General features: G+C 43.7%; 1 protein-coding gene across 2 annotated transcripts in view; it reads left to right on the top strand.

Moving 5' to 3' along the window:
* Positions 1-21,823, top strand: part of LOC119020797 (dihydropyridine-sensitive L-type skeletal muscle calcium channel subunit alpha-1-like) — a 115,866-nt gene that overhangs the window by 27,356 nt on the left and 66,687 nt on the right. For both annotated transcript variants that reach the window (XM_037100458.1, XM_037100459.1), the window contains 4 exons: positions 2,428-2,653; positions 3,586-3,793; positions 10,292-10,412; positions 10,544-10,658. In XM_037100458.1, the coding sequence (XP_036956353.1) occupies positions 2,428-2,653; positions 3,586-3,793; positions 10,292-10,412; positions 10,544-10,658 (670 nt within the window). The remainder of the gene's footprint in view (positions 1-2,427; positions 2,654-3,585; positions 3,794-10,291; positions 10,413-10,543; positions 10,659-21,823) is intronic.

The raw sequence follows: 21,823 nt of genomic DNA, 5'->3' as shown, positions 1-21,823 counted from the left end.
ATGCAAGTAATAATGTCTCTGTAACAAATATGGCACAGTTAATGAACACTAAAAGCTGTAGTCATAAACTCTCCAAAGGAAACGAGTCAGACATTTTAAATAATCAATTAAGTTTATCAGCTGACCCTCCTGTGCACATGTTAATGTAGAAGTACACAAAATGTCTCTGCTGCTGGAAAGCAGATAATGTATTGTGTAATATATTTTAATGAAATTAACATTTTCCTCATTAAATCAGTTAATCCTCCTCAGTTAAATATCAGTGTATTTTTTCATATGCATGCAGAGTTGTTGATGGGACTGATTGTTGTGAAATAGCGGGCAGAGGGTCCAGCAGCCGAGGACCAAATCCCTGTCCCTCAGCAAAGACAAGTTCCACTGTTTAGTAGTAACTGTGCCAGGTCCTAGTGCAACTGGCTCATGAACGGAATTGGAAACAAAACTTGGATTGGTTTGATTCATGTTATGCCCAAAACACACCCATGATTAATTCAGAGGCTAAATACCACCTCTTTGCTGACTGATGTAATTATAATGGATATTAGATGTTTCTTGAAATAAACTGCTGGGCCTGGATCCTCAGAGGAGAGTTGCAGTGAGGAATGGACAGTGCTTAAGGCTTGTTGCTTTGTCACTAGTGCATAGCAAGGCATCACAAGCAGCAGTGCAATTTGACTTACATACCTGATTAAGGCAGAGTCTGCATTTTGCTATCCCTGCAGAGGATCTGCTGCTGATACAGACAACTTTGCAGGGTTACCAGATTTCGCTGAAGCATGAAAGCATGCCATTATTATTGGTTCGGATGCAGACACCTGACTGCCTTATCAAACCACATAAGTAAATGTGAGTTTGTTTCTTTTCATATTTAAACACCTAGCCTAATGGAAGCTGTCACAATTCACAAGTAAATTAGTAAAAAACTTGCAAATAGGAAAAAACACAGAAAATGTTTAACTGCTCAAGGACCATCCATCCATTGTCTGTAACCACTTTATCCCTTTTATGGGGTCGCGGGGGCTTTTGCTGGAGCCAATCCCAGCTGTCTCTGGGTGAGGGCAGAGTACTCCATGGACAAGTCGCCAGCTCACCTTAGCCACGCATTCTCTGAATTGTGTTGAGTCTTGTGATATAGGCCATGCCCATTTCTGCCTCCGTTTTTTTTTAGTAAATGTTGCAAACTACTTTTTTGAACTCCTCCCAGGCAAGTTCACCGATTTGCATGAAACTTTGCACACAGCATCTGTCGACCCTCTTGACAAAACTTATTAAAATAATTTAAATATTTCAAACAATACTAAAGTTATTAAATAACAACTTCCTGCAGATTTGGTTCAAAACAGGAAGTGTTGCTTATCTCCACGTTATCCGAATGACATAAAGCTCAGGTTTTGGCTTCCCTATGAGCCCCTAAGGCTCTGTGCAAAATTTTGGCCAATTACCACCAGGTGGCACTCTTTAAATTGAAGTATTTTAGATCTCCACATCGGGTGGTCGGATTGACACAAAACTTGGTACAATTATTGCAAGTGACGTCCTGACGATAGCTGATGAAAGGTTTTACCAAGGGACTCTATGGCGCCCCCTGGAATATTAAAAATCCAAGCCCAGCCTCCTACATGCACATCCATGAATGACATTTTGTATGTATCATGTCCAGACACACAAAAAACATCAGTGTACCAAACTGTCACTCCAACGGGAAGTTGGCCATTTTGATTTAAAGTTCCCATTTCACCTCCATTTTGATCCATTTCCTTGCCTATTCCTATTTTAACGCAATCCTCCCACAGATTGAACACCACAGAATTCCAATTCTCTCAGTATCATCCTCAGACCTTGAACAACAAAGCTTTCGCCTATGTCATATATGGTGGGTGTCATGGTGTGGACCATTTTCATGCTTCACCATGAAGCATCAAGTCCTTATAACTTCAACATACAATTTACCATGTACACCAAATTCATCACACATGCGTCAATACTGTGTCATATCCATAGTGCCACCTACTGGACACTGTACTGTATCTGTACTGTTCTTGTGTGTGTATTAACCTTTTCTATCATATTGTTGACCCCCCACCCTCTGAGGACTTCTTTCTATCCCTCCACCACATGGTCCAATATGCCTTTGGAAGTAATCGCTATTCGTCAATTAATTAGTTAGACACAGATCAGGACAGCCCTGGATCTACTTTTTAGCCTGAGGCAGTCTTCACTTTCTTAACAGTTTTTAAAATGAAATATATTTTTTATTAACCACTTAAAACATGTCAAATATTTGTGTGTGTCCGTGTGTGTGTATGCTCCAAACTAAGCACAATTAAAAAACTGTCTCCAATGTTTTTTTTGTTTTGTTTTCTTCTCTCTTCTCTTCCTCCTCATGCTGTTTGGCCCACATCCACCGCGCCCATCCACCATCAACAGACAATGCCAATAAGCTGCTGTTGTCCATGTTTGCCCTTGAGATGTTCATGAAGATGTATGCCCTTGGATTGCCCTCATATTTCATGTCTCTCTTCAATCGCTTTGACTGCTTCGTGGTGTCTACTGGCATCATTGAACTCATCCTTGTCCACATGGGCGTCATGTCAGTCATGGGCATCTCTGTGCTGCGCTGCATACGCCTGCTTCGCCTCCTCAAAGTCACCAGGTTAGTTAGCATTCTTAAAGTTTAGCTATTATGTTAATAAATTGGTTATTATCCTTCACTGATCTGATCACTAACTCCCCAGAAAGACTTCACTGAGAGTATTAAAACACAACACTTGATTACAAAACCAAATATTCGCTCATACTTTTTGCCACAGAAAGACTTTGGCAAGTAGACTCCTTGATGTGTAGCATCTTCATTTCAATCAGAAGACTTTACTGAACTTAAATTAAACACTTACTTTGTTATTCAAAGTGCACGTTTAGTAATGTGAAAGGACCTTGTCAATTAGACCCTATATTTTCACAACATTTTAAGGGTACGTTTAATATTTAAGGATTAGTAAGGTTAAGAGAACAGGGAGGGAGTGAGTTCTCTGTGGCTGCAATTAATGAGTTACTTCCTGTGCTATTGCTATCATGTAAAAATTGGAATGACATCTGGTGCATCATCACTGTAGGGAATACAAATCTCAGGTCTGTAACAATTTTTCAGATGTAATGTATTTGTCAAGTAGAAACAAAACTAATAAACTAAAATACATCTTGTAATAAACTATTAAGTAGACATGCATGTAACATTGTGATCCTACTCTCACTGAAGTAAATGTTGGGCAGAGTGACATAGACAGAGAGACCATTCACTCTGTTTGCAGACACTGTACGATCACAATGATTTTGAAGCTGATATTTAAAGTTTAAAAAGTTACAAAATGTTGCTTTAAGACTTTCTTGGGCTCCAGGAAGTAGTAAACCAATTTGACACGGATCTGCTTTTAACCTATTACATTTAATTTGAATCTAAGTAAAGTCCAGCTGAGTCCATGATATTTTCACAAAATCCCCCAAACAGTTTGAGCCTAATTTATGGTTAGAAAAAAATGATTTGGTTAATTGATTTATGATTTATTGAATCTGTCTTGTGTACCCTAGATACTGGACATCTCTCAGTAATTTGGTGGCTTCCCTCTTGAACTCAGTCCGTTCCATTGCCTGCTTGCTGCTTCTCCTGTTCCTCTTCATTGTCATCTTCTCCCTGCTTGGTATGCAGGTGTTTGGAGGGAAGTTCAATTTTCCCAACCAGCCGAAACCCCGCAGCACCTTTGATAGCTTCCCTCAGGCCCTCATCACTGTGTTCCAGGTATAAGAGTTTTGATGGAAGGTTCCATATATTAGAGGATTTCATTTTTTTTTCTTTTTGGCATCCATTGTTAACTGTGGGCTACATAAAGCACTCTTAAACCTCTGAGGTTTCGAGGCCTGGTTGAAGGATAGGACGGATAAGCAACTGCACTGAAGGAAAACCTGTGGCTAGATGTATACATTATGTATATGTATGATGTAATTATACATTTGTGCCTTTTCCTACCTATAAGCATCATCCGTATCTGTATAGTCACTGCTCTGTGGTCTCACTCAATGTCACACCCACAGCACAATCAAATTGGTTACATGTCACAACTGATAAGCCTAAACACAGAATAATCTGAATCTGTAAGTAGTAAAACCAGTAAATAAAGTTATTAAATATTAAGATGAAGATTGGCATTATTTATCCCATAATTGGAAAATTCACTTGTTATAACAGCACGAGGTGCAACAATACAGGAAAAAAGAATTGGAAGAATATGCATAAAGTTAAATAGAAAATAAATAGAAAAACAAGATATTTACAAAAAACAATAAGATATTTACAAAAACAAACTACTGAGTGGAAAGTGATTGTTCAGGTAGTGCTTGAGTGAAACAGTCTGATGGCTGTAGGGATGAATGATCTACAGAAGCGCTCCTTCTAATACAGTGGGTGTAAGTCTGCTCACCTGGTTGTGAGAATCACACAGATTTTCCATTGGCTGAAAATGCACCTGAACGTACTGCAGTTCCCGTTGATCAGCAATGATGTCAGAAGAGTTTAAAAGCAGCTGCAAGTGTGCAGCCTGACACTTTTCCATCACATTAGATTGCAGAAGCAATTTCCGGCTTTTTTGTGTGCAGCAGTTACTAAATGGGAGCATCCACAAACGATGGATTTATCTCCAGCCAGGCCATAGTCAGTGGGCTCCTCCAGTTTTTGAACTGGAGGAGCCCACTGTGCAACCCAGTTGCCTCCAGCAATCCCTGCACAAGTGAGGACATTTCCTCAGAGAGAAATTGACCACCTCCTAATCAACTCAGCTGTTTCTTCCGCTAAGACACCAAAATCAACCACTTTTGGCATGCTCAAGCTGTATTTATGAGACAGATGGACGCATGCATATTGCCACCAGTGTATGAACCAAGTATGATGTGGTTTGGATGAGGGCCAGCACCTCTAAGCCAGAGGCCATGGTTCTCTACTGGAAAACAGTGGATTGCCCCTCTGGGCAAGCATGGACTGGCCATCTGGTGAACGGGGCAATGCCCAGTGGGCAGATGCACATTTTTGGGCCAGGCTGTCATAATTTAAGCAAAAAAGTATATTATAATTTGTATCTTGTATCATTTGTATCTATTGCAACGGCCCATTGGCTGATTTTCTTGAAGTACACTGGGCTAATCCAATGAAATCTCTCAGCCCTCCCCTTTTTTTTTTCTAAGTGTACAATTTACAGGGGACGGCCCATTGGTCCATCTTCAATATAGACAGTAGACTGAACTAGTCAGGGTATAGTACGACAGCGTCCCCATCCCTTCTCTGCGCCATGTCCTGTAACTTCTGCTAGTTTCAAGGTGTTAAGCGCAAAGAGAAAGAAATTGGGTGCGGAGAAATGTGCAAAATCACAGACATGTTCGCTGGAGGGGCTGCTGTGGCCTGCACATCCTCTGTGATAGCAACGCTCCGGCAGGTTGAAGGTGAAGACAGCAGCAGCTGGCAGGGAGAGGAGCAGCCAGAGATGCAGGCTGACTGACAGGGAAAGTGTACAACCGGTAAGCAGGTAGTAACGTTAGGATAATACAGGGACTTTGAGGCGATGGAGTTAACTTTAGTTCTATTACATGTGGAGTAGAGATGTAGAGACAAACCTGACCGGACCCGCGGCCTCGGGCCGTGTAAACAGGGGATGGGGCGGCAGACAATTCATGTGGGTGTGCCGGGCTGCGTCAGGTTCGGGCTTAAAAACCCACCGGTCGGCTGTTTTTCTGCAGGCACCAAACATTGAAAACTGGTGTTTATTTTCCTATTTTCAGCCCAAAATATGATTTAAGAAAAAAGGAAACCAAAACGAAATAATTAATCTAACTGACATTTTCCCTTATTGTTATGCTGTTTCCCACGGTACATTTCTGCTGTGTGGCGAGGCTTTGCGCACGTGCAATGTATATCTATATGTATATCTTTGGGGTTGTCAGTTTAACGCGTTAATTAGATTAATTAATTACACTGCAAATGAAGGCCTTATAAAAAATAACGCAATTAATTCTGAGATTCTGAGTGGCAATTCAATGTGTGAGCATTTTAAATTTGGCCCAGTGAATGACCTGTAGGCTACTTGGCAGTGGCACGTCAAGGTAGCACTAGCAGGAACTTGTCTGGACGTGTTCGTCACCTCCCACCTGCGTCACTAGTCAAAGAAGCGTGACAACAGACATGAGCCGTTTTTAGACAGAGCACCAAGTCGCCAATTTGCCCGTCCTTTTGCCCGGCTCAGTCCGCGGTTTAGACAGAGGCCGGCAAACTGGGGGTCTATTTTGGTCCACCAATTTTCAGCCTCGGAGTGTACTGTCATTTCCGCCTCGCCTGCTATGTCTAAAAACGAGACAGAGGTGTGCCGGCCTCTGAGTGAGGTGGGTGGAGGTGTCAATGACCTGCACTGTTATGCGACCCACAACCGAGGAGTTTTAAAACCAAGAAAGAGCTGATTACAGCAGTCAGTCCATGACTTCATCCGCAGACATTAAGATGAGCAACTGGACAGCCGCTGAGATCCAGGAGATGCAGCGTCTCCTCGGTCTCTGTAGCTGTTTGGTTGCGTTAGCTTGTTGTTGTGTTGGCAAGCTAAGGATGGTCGCTACTTTCAAATTAAACCCCCCCTAGAACCCAGTTCTAAATGCGGTGCAATGTAAAGCTCTTATTTTGAAGACAAATGTCACTGTTCACAGCCTTACACTTCTACTACTCATTTTGAATTGCCGTATTTAGTCAGCTTTGGTATTCATTTTGAATTGCTGTATTGAGTCAGCTTCAGTGCTCATTTTGAATTGAGACTCAGCCTTATTTTATTTCTGAATTTCATTTATTGAAGTGTATTTGTATTGCATTTTTGAATAATGCACCTGGCCTAATTGGTTTGCTGGGATGTGCTTGACCATTTTCTTTTAAATTTCATTCATGAAACTCACTTCACCAAAAAAAATGTGGATTTTAAATCTTCTCTTCTTAGTGTATTCAATTGATTAGTCATGCAATACCATTTTGTATTGTCCTAGAATTCAAATTCTTTATTTGGGTACCTTTAGCAGATATGAGATTAACATGCAATTAATTAGATTAATTAATTACAAATCCTGTAATTAATTGATTCATTTTTTAAATCGCCTTACAGCCCTAATAGTCTGGTATCTCTGGTCGCTAATTACGTTTTCAATAAAGCATTGGGGGGCAAAAAAATCTCTGGTCACTTTATATACTGCGGTCAAGCCAGCCGTGGTTTTACTTAACAAAAAGGGAGCAATACCACAGCCTAATGATACTCTGTCACAAGTGAATTTCTACATCAAATTTGGGCAAAAATACTTAATCTTAAGGATTTTGACACATGTTTACTCATAAAGAACACAGTAAAAGTACCTCATATTATGCATGCATTCTAGGAAGTACTTAGTTCAGCAGTATATAAAGTTTGGCGAAATATCCTTATTCTAGTCCTCTGTTGAGGATTTTGACACGTTTGCTCAAAAAGTACACAGTAAAAGTACTTCATATTATGCATGCAAGTAGTCTAGGAAGTACTAAGTTCAGCGGTAAAATTCGGAAGGATACCTTTGTGATACCCTCAGTTAATTACTGGTAATAATGACTGGAGAAGTCTCGTTTGTTTCATGGTTCTGGTGTGAGACTGCAGTCTGATCCACAGTCAGAGTGGGTTCATTACGATTTCAGTAAATGTTAGTGCATTTGCGCAGGCTTGAAGAAGAAAATGAAAATGCAATTTGGATGATTTATTACTCATTTTAGTCAAAAAATGCAGCTAATTCTAAAAATGAAAAAGCATTTCTGTTAATCCATTTTGGATTTAAATTATGGAACAGACTTGCCTCCATATGCATGAGTTCATAAAGCAACCTGTTTTCAGCCTGATACAAATGCATGTTATAGCTTTTTAAAGGAGGGAGCACCTTTTAACCTGAAAAATTAGAACTGAGTTGCTATATCAGGGAAATTCAGAAAATACATATTGAGATGAGGATAAAAGGATCAGTTGAACTACACAGAGCAGACAAAAGTGGTGGAGTTAACAATGGACGCTAAACTTTTGAGATTTAGGATTTTGATGATACACTATGCTTGAAATAGAATATACCTAAGGAGGTAGAATTATGTGTTGAGTAAATTTACTTATTTGCTTTCCACAATGGGTATCTGATAGACTTCTAACGTAATGATAAACTGTAAATTTCTAATAAGCCTAAAGGCAAAAAGGTAATGGGTCTTTTTCGGCTGCGCTCTGCTAATTATGAGGGGCCGGTCTAAGCTAAAAATGGCAGGGCTGATTTTTTGTCCCAGTCCACCCCTGCCTCTGGCTGGTAGTTGAGCTGGTAGTGCCCTAAGCTTGGGTTTAAGTATATCAGAGTCCTGTTAATGAGTGAAGGTAAAGTGAGATAGACAACTGGTTTGGTGCAGCGTCAGCAGTACTACAGGCATTGTGCCTGACCATTGTAGTGAAGAAAAAACAAAGCTGAAAGCTTTCAGTTTATAAGTCAATCTACATGTCAACCCTCACTTTGGCTGTGGCTAATGACCAAAAGAACGAGATTATGGAAACAAGCAGCCTGTCCTCTCTAGGGTGGCTTGGAAATATTAAGATCATATCAAGCACTGCAACAAAATCGCAGTTCCTCCTATTCATTGGAATGAGGGTGGTGTGTTTAGTGTTAGGGTTGCAGACCACAGGGGTGCCAAAAATAAAAAGTGAAGGCATAAACCACTGTTCATAGGCTGATTACAGCATGTTACTAGTGGGACACTAGTCCCATGGCTAGGTTCTGCAGGGGGAACGCAACAGACATATTTTTGTCTAAAGTTATGTTTCACTTGTACTCAGTTAAATCTTGTGCTGGGGTTAACTTGTGTTGGGACCTCCGAGATCTGGATGGGCACCTATTTGATAGGATCCAGTCCCTCCTGTCACTATCAGGTACTTTTTGTATTTTGCATAATTAGCAGGAATTTTAGAGTCATGTCACGTAGTGATGCCTGAATCATAATAAAAGCTTTGAGTTTTGTGCACAAAACACAAGCTAAGCTGGCATGTGGTTTATGCTTTTTAAATATTTTGAGACATGATCACTATAAACTCCACAAGTAAGTTGGAATTTGTGCTGTGAAATGATTAAATGTGTTACGGTGGGGGTATTTGTTTGGACCCAAATGCAGGGAACTGAGACAGGAAGTTGTGAGTTTCGGATTCAGTGGTACAAACTAGTGCCCTCCAGAGGGTAATGTAGATGAGATGACCGCTGCATGCAGGCAGACAGACAGGCAGGCAGGCAGGCAGAGTTGATTGGAGCCGGCGTGGAGGAACTCAGCAAAAGCAGGCAAGCAAGAAACAAAGCAGAACAGAGCTGGAGATTTCTGAGCCAACAAAGACAAGGACATAAGCATAAAGGCAAAACCCACAGAAAACACTGAATAGCAGCACTCAGAAGTCATTGGATGGGACGTAATGATATAATAATAATAACATATAAAATAGTAATGGTAGAGAGACCAGGTAGATAAAGCCAGGTGATGAGTTGATCTGACTCAGGGGTGCCACTCTGCTGCTGCCACACCCACAGACACACACACACACACACACACAGACAGAGAAGGAGGAAAGGCAGAACAGAGAAAGATAAAAACAACAAGGCTACCACAGCAGCAACATGACAACATGACTATGATTTAAGATGTGTGTATAGATGCAACGTTATATAATACTTACTGCTCCCTTGTGCTGAAATAAATGAGAGGCAATCAATCTCCCATTGGAGGCAATCTGTCTTTGTTCTGGGAGCTTTTGATTTAAAAATGAGTCGCTGGTCCCACTTGAAATTCCACCGTAATTACATGCCTACCATCCTGGTTATTTGTCTTTGTCTGTGTAAACAGGTCAGTTGTAAATGCAGACAGGGTTTTATGCATCTTGCCCCTGGTTCTGAGATTTAAAAAAAAAATAGAATTCTGTAGCCTTTACTGTTAATCCCCGTGTGTAGGACACACAGCTCATAACAGCTGGCCTGGTTGAGCATGTGCGCCTTGTATGGAGGCAGAGTCCTCAGCAGCTGTCAGGGTTTAATTCTGATTTCCATAACTCTTTCATACTGATGCGAGCAAATATGATGAAAGGTTAAATTGAGATTGTCATGAAAATGCTTAGTGTTTTAAATAATGCAATTTAAACTATTAAGTACAATAAATATGCTTATAGCACTGATGTGTGCATTTTATTTGTCTCAGATCCTGACAGGTGAGGACTGGAATGCTGTCATGTATGATGGCGTCATGGCTCATGGAGGACCAAGCATGCCTGGTATCCTCGTCAGCATCTACTTCATCATTCTTTTTGTCTGTGGAAATTGTATCCTTCATGTGCTTGTGTTTATGTGAGTGTATGTATATGCCTATGTTTTATCAGCACTGAACTCCAACCATGACAATTTAAAATCAATTCAAATCACTGTCATAATCTTTGACTCCCCAGTCACTAAGTCATCCTTCTAAATGTGTTCCTGGCCATTGCTGTTGATAATTTGGCAGAAGCTGAGTCTCTGACTTTGGCACAGAAAGAGAAAGCAGAGGACAAAAAACGCAAGAAAGCACTCAGGTAAGATGTACATACACACAATCTTGAGCATACGAATGGGACTTGGGGTTGGGGTTGCTAAGTTGGAAAGAACCGTCAAGCCCTGGCTAGATTTTGAAAGTATCCAGCCACGAAACCCTGCCCCCTGCATTCTGGCCTCTTTCCAAAGCTGCTCCCTCTAAACCATGAATGCCACTGTCCGACACCTGTTTAATACCACCGACGGAGTTTGAGTCCTCACAAGCGGCGTGAGGAAAAATATCAGTGCATCATTGATCACAACATCCAACTACAAAGCACTACCTCGTGTCTCATTCACGTGTAAGTAAACACCTCATATTATCATGTTGAACCTAAACAACCAACATAGCCATTGCTAGCACTGGTAGCTGCCAAGCAAGCTTTGTTAGCATTCAGAAATTGTTTTAAAAGTGCATTTTGATGTTATAACTCATTGCTGTTTAGCTAGCAGCAACTGGCTGTGGTAACATTAGATATGCCAAAGCTAAAACATCGAGATTAGTGGTGGGCCAAATACATGGTACACGTTGTTTGTTGTCGCCCTCAGTGATTCACAGACAAGCGTGAATATTGTATTGGACTCATGATAATACAATGTTTTACATGTTAGAGCTTCCTAAATGAGAGCTTGTTGACTCTGATGATGAGGACTTGCTAGAGCGAGGCACAATCTCTGCTTGTGAAAGCCGGTTTACCCTTGTCATATTTAAGAAGTGCCTGATATCCAAGACCCAGACAGAGTTTATCCGACAGAGTTTTTAAACTTTTTTTGATCTGAAGCAAACAGGAGACCACACAGGGGATAGCCAACCTTGGAGGACTCTAAGTCCAGCCATGTAGATTCATTATCTTTTTGGATCCAGTCAGCAATGTGAGGCCAGCTGGTACAGCCTGATGTCAGAAACTGATAGGCCGCCTTTTTCTTTAGGCTTTGTAAGTCTGGCTGCATATAATTGGTGAAGGAAAGGAGTTATTGCAATACCTAAATAAGTAAAGCCCTGTGGTGTCCATCTGTATGGGAAAAATAGAGGGGGTGATATATTTGTATGGTACAGACCACCTAAAGGAAGTGCTCCTGATTTTGAAAAATGAATTTTGTAACCTGAAAATTGACTGATGCAACCAAACAGGTCTAGCACTGCTGGTATTGAAACTTCTGGCGAGAAACAGGATACCATCATCAGCATACAAAGATACTTTGTGAGTTTTATTCACCAACTGAGATATCTGAGATGCCTGATAGCCTCTGCTAAAGGCTCATTAGTAATTTCGAACAGTAAAGGGGACAGAGGGCACCCCTGTCTAGTACCCCAACCCAGCTTGAAATAAGGTGATCTCTTGCCATTCGCTAGTACAGCTGATAATGGGTTGTCATATAATAGTTTCACCCAGCTAAGGAATGCTTCACCTAGGCCTAGTGTCTCCAAAGTAGACAAGAGATATGGCCATTTGACCCGATCAAAGGCCTTCTCTGCGTCCAGACTAACAACTACACAGTCAAGTTTCATAGATTGGGACAGCTGGATAACATTGAGAAGCCTCCTCATATTATTACATGATTTTCTCCCAGTAATAAATCCTGTTTGGTCATTATTGATAATACAACGCAAGACTGTCTCCAGACACCTAGCGAGGGTCTTGGACAACAACTTAAGATCTGTGTTTAACAAACTTTTAGGCCTTTAAGATGCACATTCATCCTCAGCCTTTCCTTTCTTCAATATAAGGCTAATATTGGCCTCCGTTAATGACCTTTGAAGAGATATACTTTTCAGCGAGTCATGAAACATACTGAGCGAGGGTTGTATAAGTAATGAGTTAAATTCTTTATAAAATTCACAACTAAATCCATCCGGGCCTGGTGCTTTACCTGCTTGAAGAGAGTGTAGAGCAGACTTAACCTCCTGCTCTGTTATCGGTCCATTAAGTGTTTCTCTCTGTAGATCTTTGAGCTCAGGTTGGGCCAAATTAGACAAGAATCAGTCAGAGAACTTCTGATTTGGCACAGGCTGGTTGCTCTCATATAAGTGAGTATAGTAATATACAATGTGAGTCAGATTTCTTATTGAACAACCTAGCCAGATATTTATTAGGTTTATTTCCGAGTTCATATAGTCTCTGTCTTACCGGTCTGATACTCTGTTCAGCTTTATGCATAACCAAGGTATTTAAAGAGGCTTTGACAGCCAACATTGTTTCAAAATTGAAGAGGTAGAATGTGAACAGGCAATAATGGGGGGGAGACTTTAACTGCCTCTTGGACCCTCGAATGGATAAATCATCTTTAGAGAAACGGCCCCTCACCAAAAGAGCCAGGGCAGTGCTGGGATTATGTGAGGAGATGGGATACTTAGATATTTGGTGTACCATGTCTGAGCCTCTGACAACTTAGTTTCTAACTCCCTCTGAAGCTGAAGCGCTTTACTTCTTTTAGTTTTCACATAAGATATTATTAAGCCCCTAGTGTACGCTTTGCTACCCAAAGGGTAGAGGGAGAGACGTCAGACGTGTTGTTGATTTTATAAAATATCTTCAGTTCAGAGTTAAAATAAGAAATAAAGTTTGGGTCACCAAATAACAGAGTCAAATTTCCACATCTTAGTGGAAGGAATACTTCCTTCAAGGAGAAGCTGGAGGAATACAGGACCATGGTCTGAGATTGTAATATTTACGATAGAGCGAGAGGTTACCAGACTGAGATTAGATTTAGGAATAACGAAATTATCTATTCTTGAGCCACTTTTACGGACACTTGAGTAAAAGGTCAAATCCTTCTCTCCCGGGTGAGTGGTCCTCCAAATATCTAAGTATGCCATCTCCTCACATAATCCCAGCACTGCCCTGGCTCTTTTGGTGAGGGGCCGTTTCTCTAAAGATGACTTATCCATTCGAGGGTCCAAGAGGCAGTTAAAGTCTCCCCCCCATTATTGCCTGTTCACATTCTACCTCTTCAAACTCTGTAACAGCCTTTGTTATTAGCTCTGTTGGGTGGTTAGGGGGATAGCATATATTCATTAGTGTACAAAAGCTTATGCTGCACATGGAAATTTCCACGGTCTCTGGGTCCTTGAACGCACCACATATGTGCATATCGGTGCAGAGACACAGACCGGCTGACTGATCAATAGTCTGTGCGTCACTTAAGATAAACCACACACTCTCAAAAAAGCCAATCAACAGCTTTAATTTTATTAAAGGACGCTGCCTCTTATTAAGTCACTCGCATCACAACAGTGTCCTGACCCAACACCCTAAAGCGATTGCTGCCACCCAAGATCTCTATATAGTCTGTCATACAATTTTTGGTCCTTCGAGCCGGATCCAAGCAACTGCTTCAGCCTTACGTGTTCAGCATGTAAGAGAGAGATGCATACAGAGAGTCTGATCGACCGCACAGACGCAGCCAACAGCCATAATATCTCCAGGACTATGAGGTGGGTAACCCCGCTAAGCACCGCCTCCCATATGATGAGCAGGTCAGACGGACTACTTCTCCTGAGGTTCTTCAGTACATTCGTAATATGAGAGAGGAACATGACCAACTGCGACGAGATGTTCAAAGCCTTACAGAAGTCCTCTCAAGCTCTCCTGTACTAGCTTCACAGCACACCATGCCACAGTCCAGACTGCGTGAGGATGAGACATCCACACCTGCGCATCCTATTAAGCGGGTGCCATCTAGCGATCATGAGGACCCACATCAGCATGAAAGTGCCCCACAGGTGCAAATCAGTAATAAGTCTCTACACCCACAGGATACTCACCATGGCCTGATCGAGGAGCTAACTCACAGTCTAAAGAGAACAGGGTTGTACAGTCAGAGCGCAGCACAGTCACCATCGTCTTCTGGTGAGTCATCCCCTCAATCTCAAGACCTCCCCTCGCACACTACAAAGGGGGAGAAGTTCCCTCCACTGTTAGGGGACAGTCACAGCAGCTCTATCAAGAACAACGCACCCCATGCCCTACACCTGGTGCTGTTTCCAGTCAGCCTATGGACAGTCATCGCCCTCATCATAGTGCTACAGTCAAACAGCCTGATAGCAGGTGTCATCCCCAGGTTGATGATGGTTATGATCATCATGAGAGCAGCTACAGTCAGGCTGCCAGATCTCATAGACCGCCTAGTCTGAGAGCCCGCTATGATGATAACTACTACAGACAAGATCACATGTATCCTTTCCCTGATCGACAAAGTTATCCTGACAGTCACTACTGTTCGGCTCCTGGATATGGCCATTATGGTCATATTGATCAGTACCGGCACTGGGATAACCGCTACCCTGGTGGTGATTATCCACCTGATTGCTGCAACCAGATGAATGGCCTCAGACTCCACCCCCTCTTACCAGCCCCCCACCAGCAGAGACTTATCGTGGACCTCAACCAACAATTCCCGACCTCATGCATGAAGACTCATGTGAGTTTGCAAGATTGAAGTTAGCTCTAGACAACATACTCCCACTTGACGCTCCAGAACATTTCAAGTTCCAGATATTGACAGATCACCTTAGGTGTGAAGAAGCACTGCTCATTGCAGATTCCTACAGTAACAGTTCATTCCCATTTAGTGACACCATGAGAGCACTCATTGAGATGTACGGTCAACCTCAACATTTATCCTTAAAGCGGATCACCAAATAGATGGATGGACCTAGCATCAGGGGCGGTGATATTAGAGCCTTCAAGTCATTCGCGCTCCAAGTCCGTGCACCAGTGGGCATGTTGCACCAGTTGGGAGAACAGGATCGGGCGGAGTTGAGGTGCGGCTCACATGTATCTGGCCTTTTAGCTAAGTTGCCATACGATCTAAGAGCCAACTTCCAGAGATTTGTGAATCCCATTCGCACTCCTATACCACCACTGCTCGACCTAGCTGAGTGGCTTGAGTATGAGGTGCATGTCCAGGCGATTGGAGACCAGTATTGTGACAACTTAGACAGGGAGAAACCAACTCCACGGAAGGAGAGGCGTTTTGAGGGCAAGTCTCATAAGACTTACAACTATTCTCCATGAAGGTGAACAGAAAGGAAAGTCAGAGAAAGACACGACTGTCACACAGGAGAAACCAAAGAAGTACTGCCCGTTCTGTGACACTGTGCAGCTCTACTTGAATCAGTGCAGTAACTTCAAACTCTTGTCAAATGAACAGAAGACAGAGTGGATCAAGGTGAACAAGAGGTGCTGGAGATGCGGCTGTGTGTATCAGGCAGCTAAGTGTAACCTCAAAGCCAAGTGCAAACAGTGTGTACGACGCCACCTTGAGGTTCTTCATGAAGTCAATACCAGCCATACTGCACCAGCATCTGGTAAGCCCAGACTGAAGAAAGCACCTGCTTGGTAAGCTCCACCTTCGAGACACTTGATGTAGATCGACCAACAGGCAGTAGCCAGGTTCTACTCAAGTTGAGTCGTGTCATCCTTAAGAGTGGTACCAAGTTGATTGAGACCTACACTATATTGGACGATGGTTGCGATGGTACGATACTCTTACATGAGGCATTTGATGGCTTGGGGCTTCAAGGGGAACCTGAGGACCTAGCACTCCATATTGTCCGACAAGAAATTTGTATAACCCATGGTGCCACTGTGTCAATCTCTGTGGCTCCTGCATCCCATCCTGGCAAGTCCTTCCAGATCCACAGAGCCTTCACTGTGGGGGAACTCGGCCTCGCCCGCCATACTTACCCAGTCAAAGCCCTACAGGAGAGGTACCGTCATCTCAAGGACCTGCCACTGACGGACATAAGGGAGGAACAGCCACTGCTGCTCATCGGGTCAGATAATCCACATATTATCACTCCAGTGGACCCAGTACGCTCAGGTCACCCTGTACGACCTGCAGCTGTGTGCACCAGACTCGGGTGGACTCTACAAGGGCCCTCAAGATTCCTGCGCCACCGGTTAACGCCACAGCAGTGCCTTTTCACTTCCTGTGCCTCCCCAGAAGCCAGGCTCTTCAGCCAAGTTTGAGAGACTAAGGCAAATGGATACCTTGCTATATTGTAGTGAGCGGCTCATTACCAGGTCCAGACGAGATGCCAAGGCCATCCAAAGGCTTGAAGAGAAGACAATCAGGGTTACAGTGGACGAAGTGAAACAATACGCCACCCCAAAGGAGAATCTTCCCTAACTCCATGCTACACAGGGGGCAGTCTTGGCTCAGCTATGTGGGACAGAGAGGCGGCTTGCCAGAGAACCAGACAGGGCAGCAGCTTACTCCAAGGAGATTCACAAACTTCTCGATGTCACACCCGTGTCACCTGCAGAGGCTGCAAAGAGCAACCGTTCGTGGTTCATCCCACACCACATGGTGCACCACAATGGCAAAGACAGGATAGTCTTCAATTGCTCCTTCACATTTGAGGGTCAGAGCCTGAATGACCACCTCCTGCCAGGGCCCACACTGGGAACCAGTCTGTTGGGAGTCCTCCTTAGTTTCAGGGAACACCCAGACGCCATCAGTAGTGATGTGAAGTGGATTTTCCATCAGGTCCCTCTACTGGATGAAGATAAACCTTGTCTCTGCTTCCTATGGCGAGACATGAAAGTAGATGAGAAACCTACTGTCTGCAAATGGCAGGTGCTCCCCTTTGGCACTACATGCAGCCCATGTTGCGCCATCTTTGTACTTCAGTCCCATGTTCTGAAGCACACCGAGCTGGAAAAGGGTGTCCGTTTGTCCGTGGAATGTAATTTCTACGTTGACAACTGTTTGCAGAGTCTCCCCTCGGAAGTGCAGGCTAAGAAGTTGGTGGACCACCTGCAGTCTCCTCTCATGGATGGCTGATTTGAACTGCGGCAATGGGCTAGTAATATCCCTGCAGTCATTGGCCACTCACCTGTAGAGTCCCGGTCAGAGAGCAGTGTACTCTGGTTCTCCCAAGAGTCAGCTGATCCTCAAGAAGACACTCTAGGACTCAAATGGCATTGCAAGTCTGATACACTTCGATACAAGCATCACCAGAGCAAAAGTCCGGAGCCGACCATGCAAAACATCTATCGACTACTTGCCCACCAGTGCAACCCTCTTGGGTTCCTTATCCCATACACGACCAGAGCCAAGGTCATTGTGCAACACCTCTGGAACAAGAAAAGAGGATGGGACAACCCCCACTTACCAGAGGACCTGCTCCAAGCCTGGCATTTGTGGGAAAGTGAACTGTCCCAGCTGTCACAATTAACGTTGCCAAGGTGCGACACCAACCCATGCTTGGATTGCAGCAATAGCATTCACAGTATTCATGTGTTTTGTGATGCTTCAGAATGTGCATATGGGTCTGTAGCTGATCTACGCACTGACAGAGGTGAAGGACAAGTCTATGTGGCCTTCTTGGCTGCAAGGTCAAGAGTGGCACCCAAGAAGCAACCCTCAATCCCCAGGCTGGAACTGTGCGGAGCTCTAACAGGAGCACAGTTGGCTTCAATCTTGAGAAAGGAGCTCACTCTAGACATCCCGGAGGTGGCGTATTGGACAGACTCAACTACAGTACTCAACTGGCTCCATTCAGACTCATGCCGTTATAAAGTATTTGTAGGTACCAGAGTTGCAGAGATACAAGAGCTCTCTGACCCAACATCCTGGCATTATATCGACTCAGGGACAAATCCTGCCGACGACATCACAAGAGGGAAGACACTGGCTCATCTTGCTGGAGAGAATTACTGGAGTCGGGGGCCACCCTTTCTTAAGCTGCAGTTCAACCAATGGCCGAAGACACCAGTGGGAGAACCTCCAGAGGAAGTAGAGGAGCTGAGGAAGACAGAGTTCTGCGGCCTGTTGGTAGGGTCAACTAGTCCAGCAATACCTGACATCCAACAGTTCAGCACTTACCAGAAACTCCTGAAAGCAACCACACAGTTGCTGTTCGGGGCGGCCAGCAGCACTGACCATCCTGCCGCTGCCGTCTTTCAAAAGGCAGAGCTGGCCCTCTTAAGACATGCCCAGATGGAGAACTTTCCGGGAGAATCTGCACAACTTAAATCAGGAAAGGCCATCCCATCCAGTAGCAGACTACTTAGCAGACTACTTAGCAGACTACTTGCTCCTGAGTACGACAAGTCCTCTGACCTGATTAGAGTAGGAGGTAGACTCCGCAGGTGTGACAGCCCGGGCCCTGAAGTTCTGCATCCAATACTCCTAGACCCCTCTCACCCAGTCATTAAGCATCTAATCCAGCATTGTGATGATCAGCTGCACCATCCTGGAGCTGAATGTGTCTTTGCCTAGCTGCACAGGAAGTACTGGATATTGAAGGGCAGAGAAGCAGTTAGGAGACATGACGCCACTGTCCTGAATGTAAGAAGTGGCTAGGCCAACCAGAAGTCCCAAGAATGGCAGATTTGCCACCCTCTACTTTGAGGCTCTTCCAGCCTGCCTTTTACTCAACTGGGATTGACTGTTTCAGCCCTATACTCATCAAAGTAGGACGACGCAATGAGAAGAGGTGGGGCATCCTTTTCAAGTGTCTTACCACTTGGGCAGTCCACCTAGATCTGATGGTGAACATAGATGCCGATTCCTTCCTGATGTCGCTCCAAAGATTTATAGCTTATCGAGGAAAGCTTTTTGAGCTGCTTTCGGATCAAGGCACAAACTTTAAGGGTGGGAGTAAAGAATTGCATGAAGCATTCAAAGCCATGGAACCAACTCTTCAAGAACAACTGGCGGCAGAGCAGATCCGGTTCCACTTCAATCCCCCTAATGCTCCTCATTTGGTGGATCTTGGGAAAGAGAGGTGCGATCTGTGGAGGCAGCCCTGCGCACCACATTGGGAGCTCAAAGTGTCAGAGGAGGTGTTGAGGACCGTCTTGCTCGAGGTAGAGAGCATCCTCAACTCCAGGCCTTTGGGTTACGTCTCCACAGACATGGCAGACCCAGATCCTGTTACACCCAACTCCTTGTTGATGGGGTGGCTAGACAGCTCTCTGCCACAAGTGATCTACCCTGAATACCATCATACCTGGGGCTGATGGTCGGGTTTGGACTGCAGTCATCCAAGTCAAGGACCGGACCTATACTTGCCCAGTGGTGCAACTCATCAGACTACCAGCTCTACCTCAGGATGCTACCAAGACATAGTGAGGCTATCCGTCCATATCAAATTTGCACACCAAATTTGGGGGCAGCTGTACAAAAGCTTATGCTGCACATGGAAATTCCCACAGTCTCCGGGTCCTTGAATGCACCACATATGTGCATATCAGTGCACAGACACAGACCACCTGACTGATCATTAATGTGTGCGTCACTTAAGATAAACCACACACTCTCAAAAAAACCCCCCCGATAAACAGCTTTAACTGTATTAAAGGACTCTGTCTCGCACTCGCATTACAACAGTGCCCTGACCCGACACCCTGAAGCGATTGCTGCCATCCAAGATCTCTATATACTCTGTCATACAATTAGAGTGATGCTCTTACCAAATAATATCCTGTCCAGTATCCTAGATAAATTTTTCAGCCTTAAATGGTGATGATTTATGAATTAAGATACATACCCCTCGCCTATTGGAGGCAAAGAACGAAAAAAAGGCCTGACCCACCCATTGACGCTTCAGTTTGATGTTCTGCGTCTTTGAGATGAGTTTCCTGTAGAAAAGCTATCTTAACTCCCTCCTTTTTCAGAGATGTTAGAATTTTCTTCCTTTTAACCGGGTGGTGAACTCCTTGCACGTTCCGAGAGCAAAGTTTTATATCATCCCCCATCAGATGCAGCTATTAACATGTCTATTACTGAAAGGATTATGTGGATACTGTCTCTCTTGTTCATCACTTTAGCCATTGTCCAAATTGGGGTAAAAGCTGTTCCATAAGTGATACTCTTTAACATTCAGTATAGATTCAGAGCAATATGAAACCATGACTATTCCCTTGTCAAAACTATACACAACTACCTTTACTGGGTCCTGGGAGAGAAAAGTGAAAAAAGGTTGAAAAAAAACCTAAAACCTACAGAGGATCTCTGGGGTAAATGGACCCTAAATCTTTCGAAAGATGCAAGCATATGAACATAGCAGACATAATATAACATAAATACAGTTTTTTTTCTTTTTTAAATAAAACAGTAATGAAAAGAATGAGCAAGAGTTATCATAATAACATAACAATTTTCGATATTACCTAGTGAGATAGGACATCAAGCTCCTTCCTGCACAGGTTAAGTGTAATAACATTAATGTCCATCTCTCCTAGAGAACTTAGGTGAACATTCACATTATTAGGGCAACAGCCAAACAGGCACTCACCACAATGGACGCATCTATGGTAGTTTCAGAGAATAAATATATGCAGACACTTCGTCCGGAGTGTGCAATGTTTTCGTGTAGTCATTCACCAGGACCTTGAGTGAAGCTGGGTACAGCATGGCGTAGTGAGCCCCGGGGATATTCTGCAGCTCCCTTTTAACAGCCACGAATTCCCGTCCCCGTTTCAGCGTCTCTGCTTGATTCCCTCAAAGAGAACCTCCTTTTTATGTCGTGCAGCCTCCATAACTCTCTGGTGGTAGGAAAAGCTGTGGAACCTGACGATCATAGCGCGGGGCATTATCTCATCTGCTTTGGTCTCGATGTCCAGGATCCGGGGGATACACTGCTCCATAAACTTCACCGTTACCCCAAATGTGCTCCAGAGACATCACATGGAGTTGATACTCCGTATTAGCCTGTTAAAAAAATTGTTAAAAATAAATGGTCAATATCCAGAAATAAACGGGTGTGCCGGAGCTCCAGCAAAGCGCGACTACCCGCCTACTTGCATCTCCGGAAGTCCCCGTGGGTGGAGATTCGACGTGTTACGTTCTTTACTCACAATCCTTATGAGGCAAATAGTGCACACAGCTTCCTACATGTTGGAGTAAAGCCAAAATAATCAAAAAACAAGGGCGGACGCATTTTTCTATTTTACAAACCCTGTTGCTAATTCCCCAGAGCCACTTGTCATATTTCTCCACTGAGCTGCCTGCCTGTAGACCCATAGATCATGCACCTGCCTGTCCACATTTGAGGCATCAACAACTGCTAGCTTAGCCGGATTTCTATTGAAAAGAGAGCACAACTCACCACTCTCCTGCAGCAGCTTGCTCGTTGTGGGGAAGCCCTAACAAGTCAAACCAGTTTAAAACAGTTATTATTGAGAGCTGACAGGGAAAAGAACAGAATTGA

Source organism: Acanthopagrus latus, chromosome 6 (genome assembly GCF_904848185.1).
Source record: "Acanthopagrus latus isolate v.2019 chromosome 6, fAcaLat1.1, whole genome shotgun sequence".
Taxonomy (NCBI): Eukaryota; Metazoa; Chordata; class Actinopteri; order Spariformes; family Sparidae; genus Acanthopagrus; species Acanthopagrus latus.
This window is presented reverse-complemented; position numbering and strand designations above follow the sequence as displayed.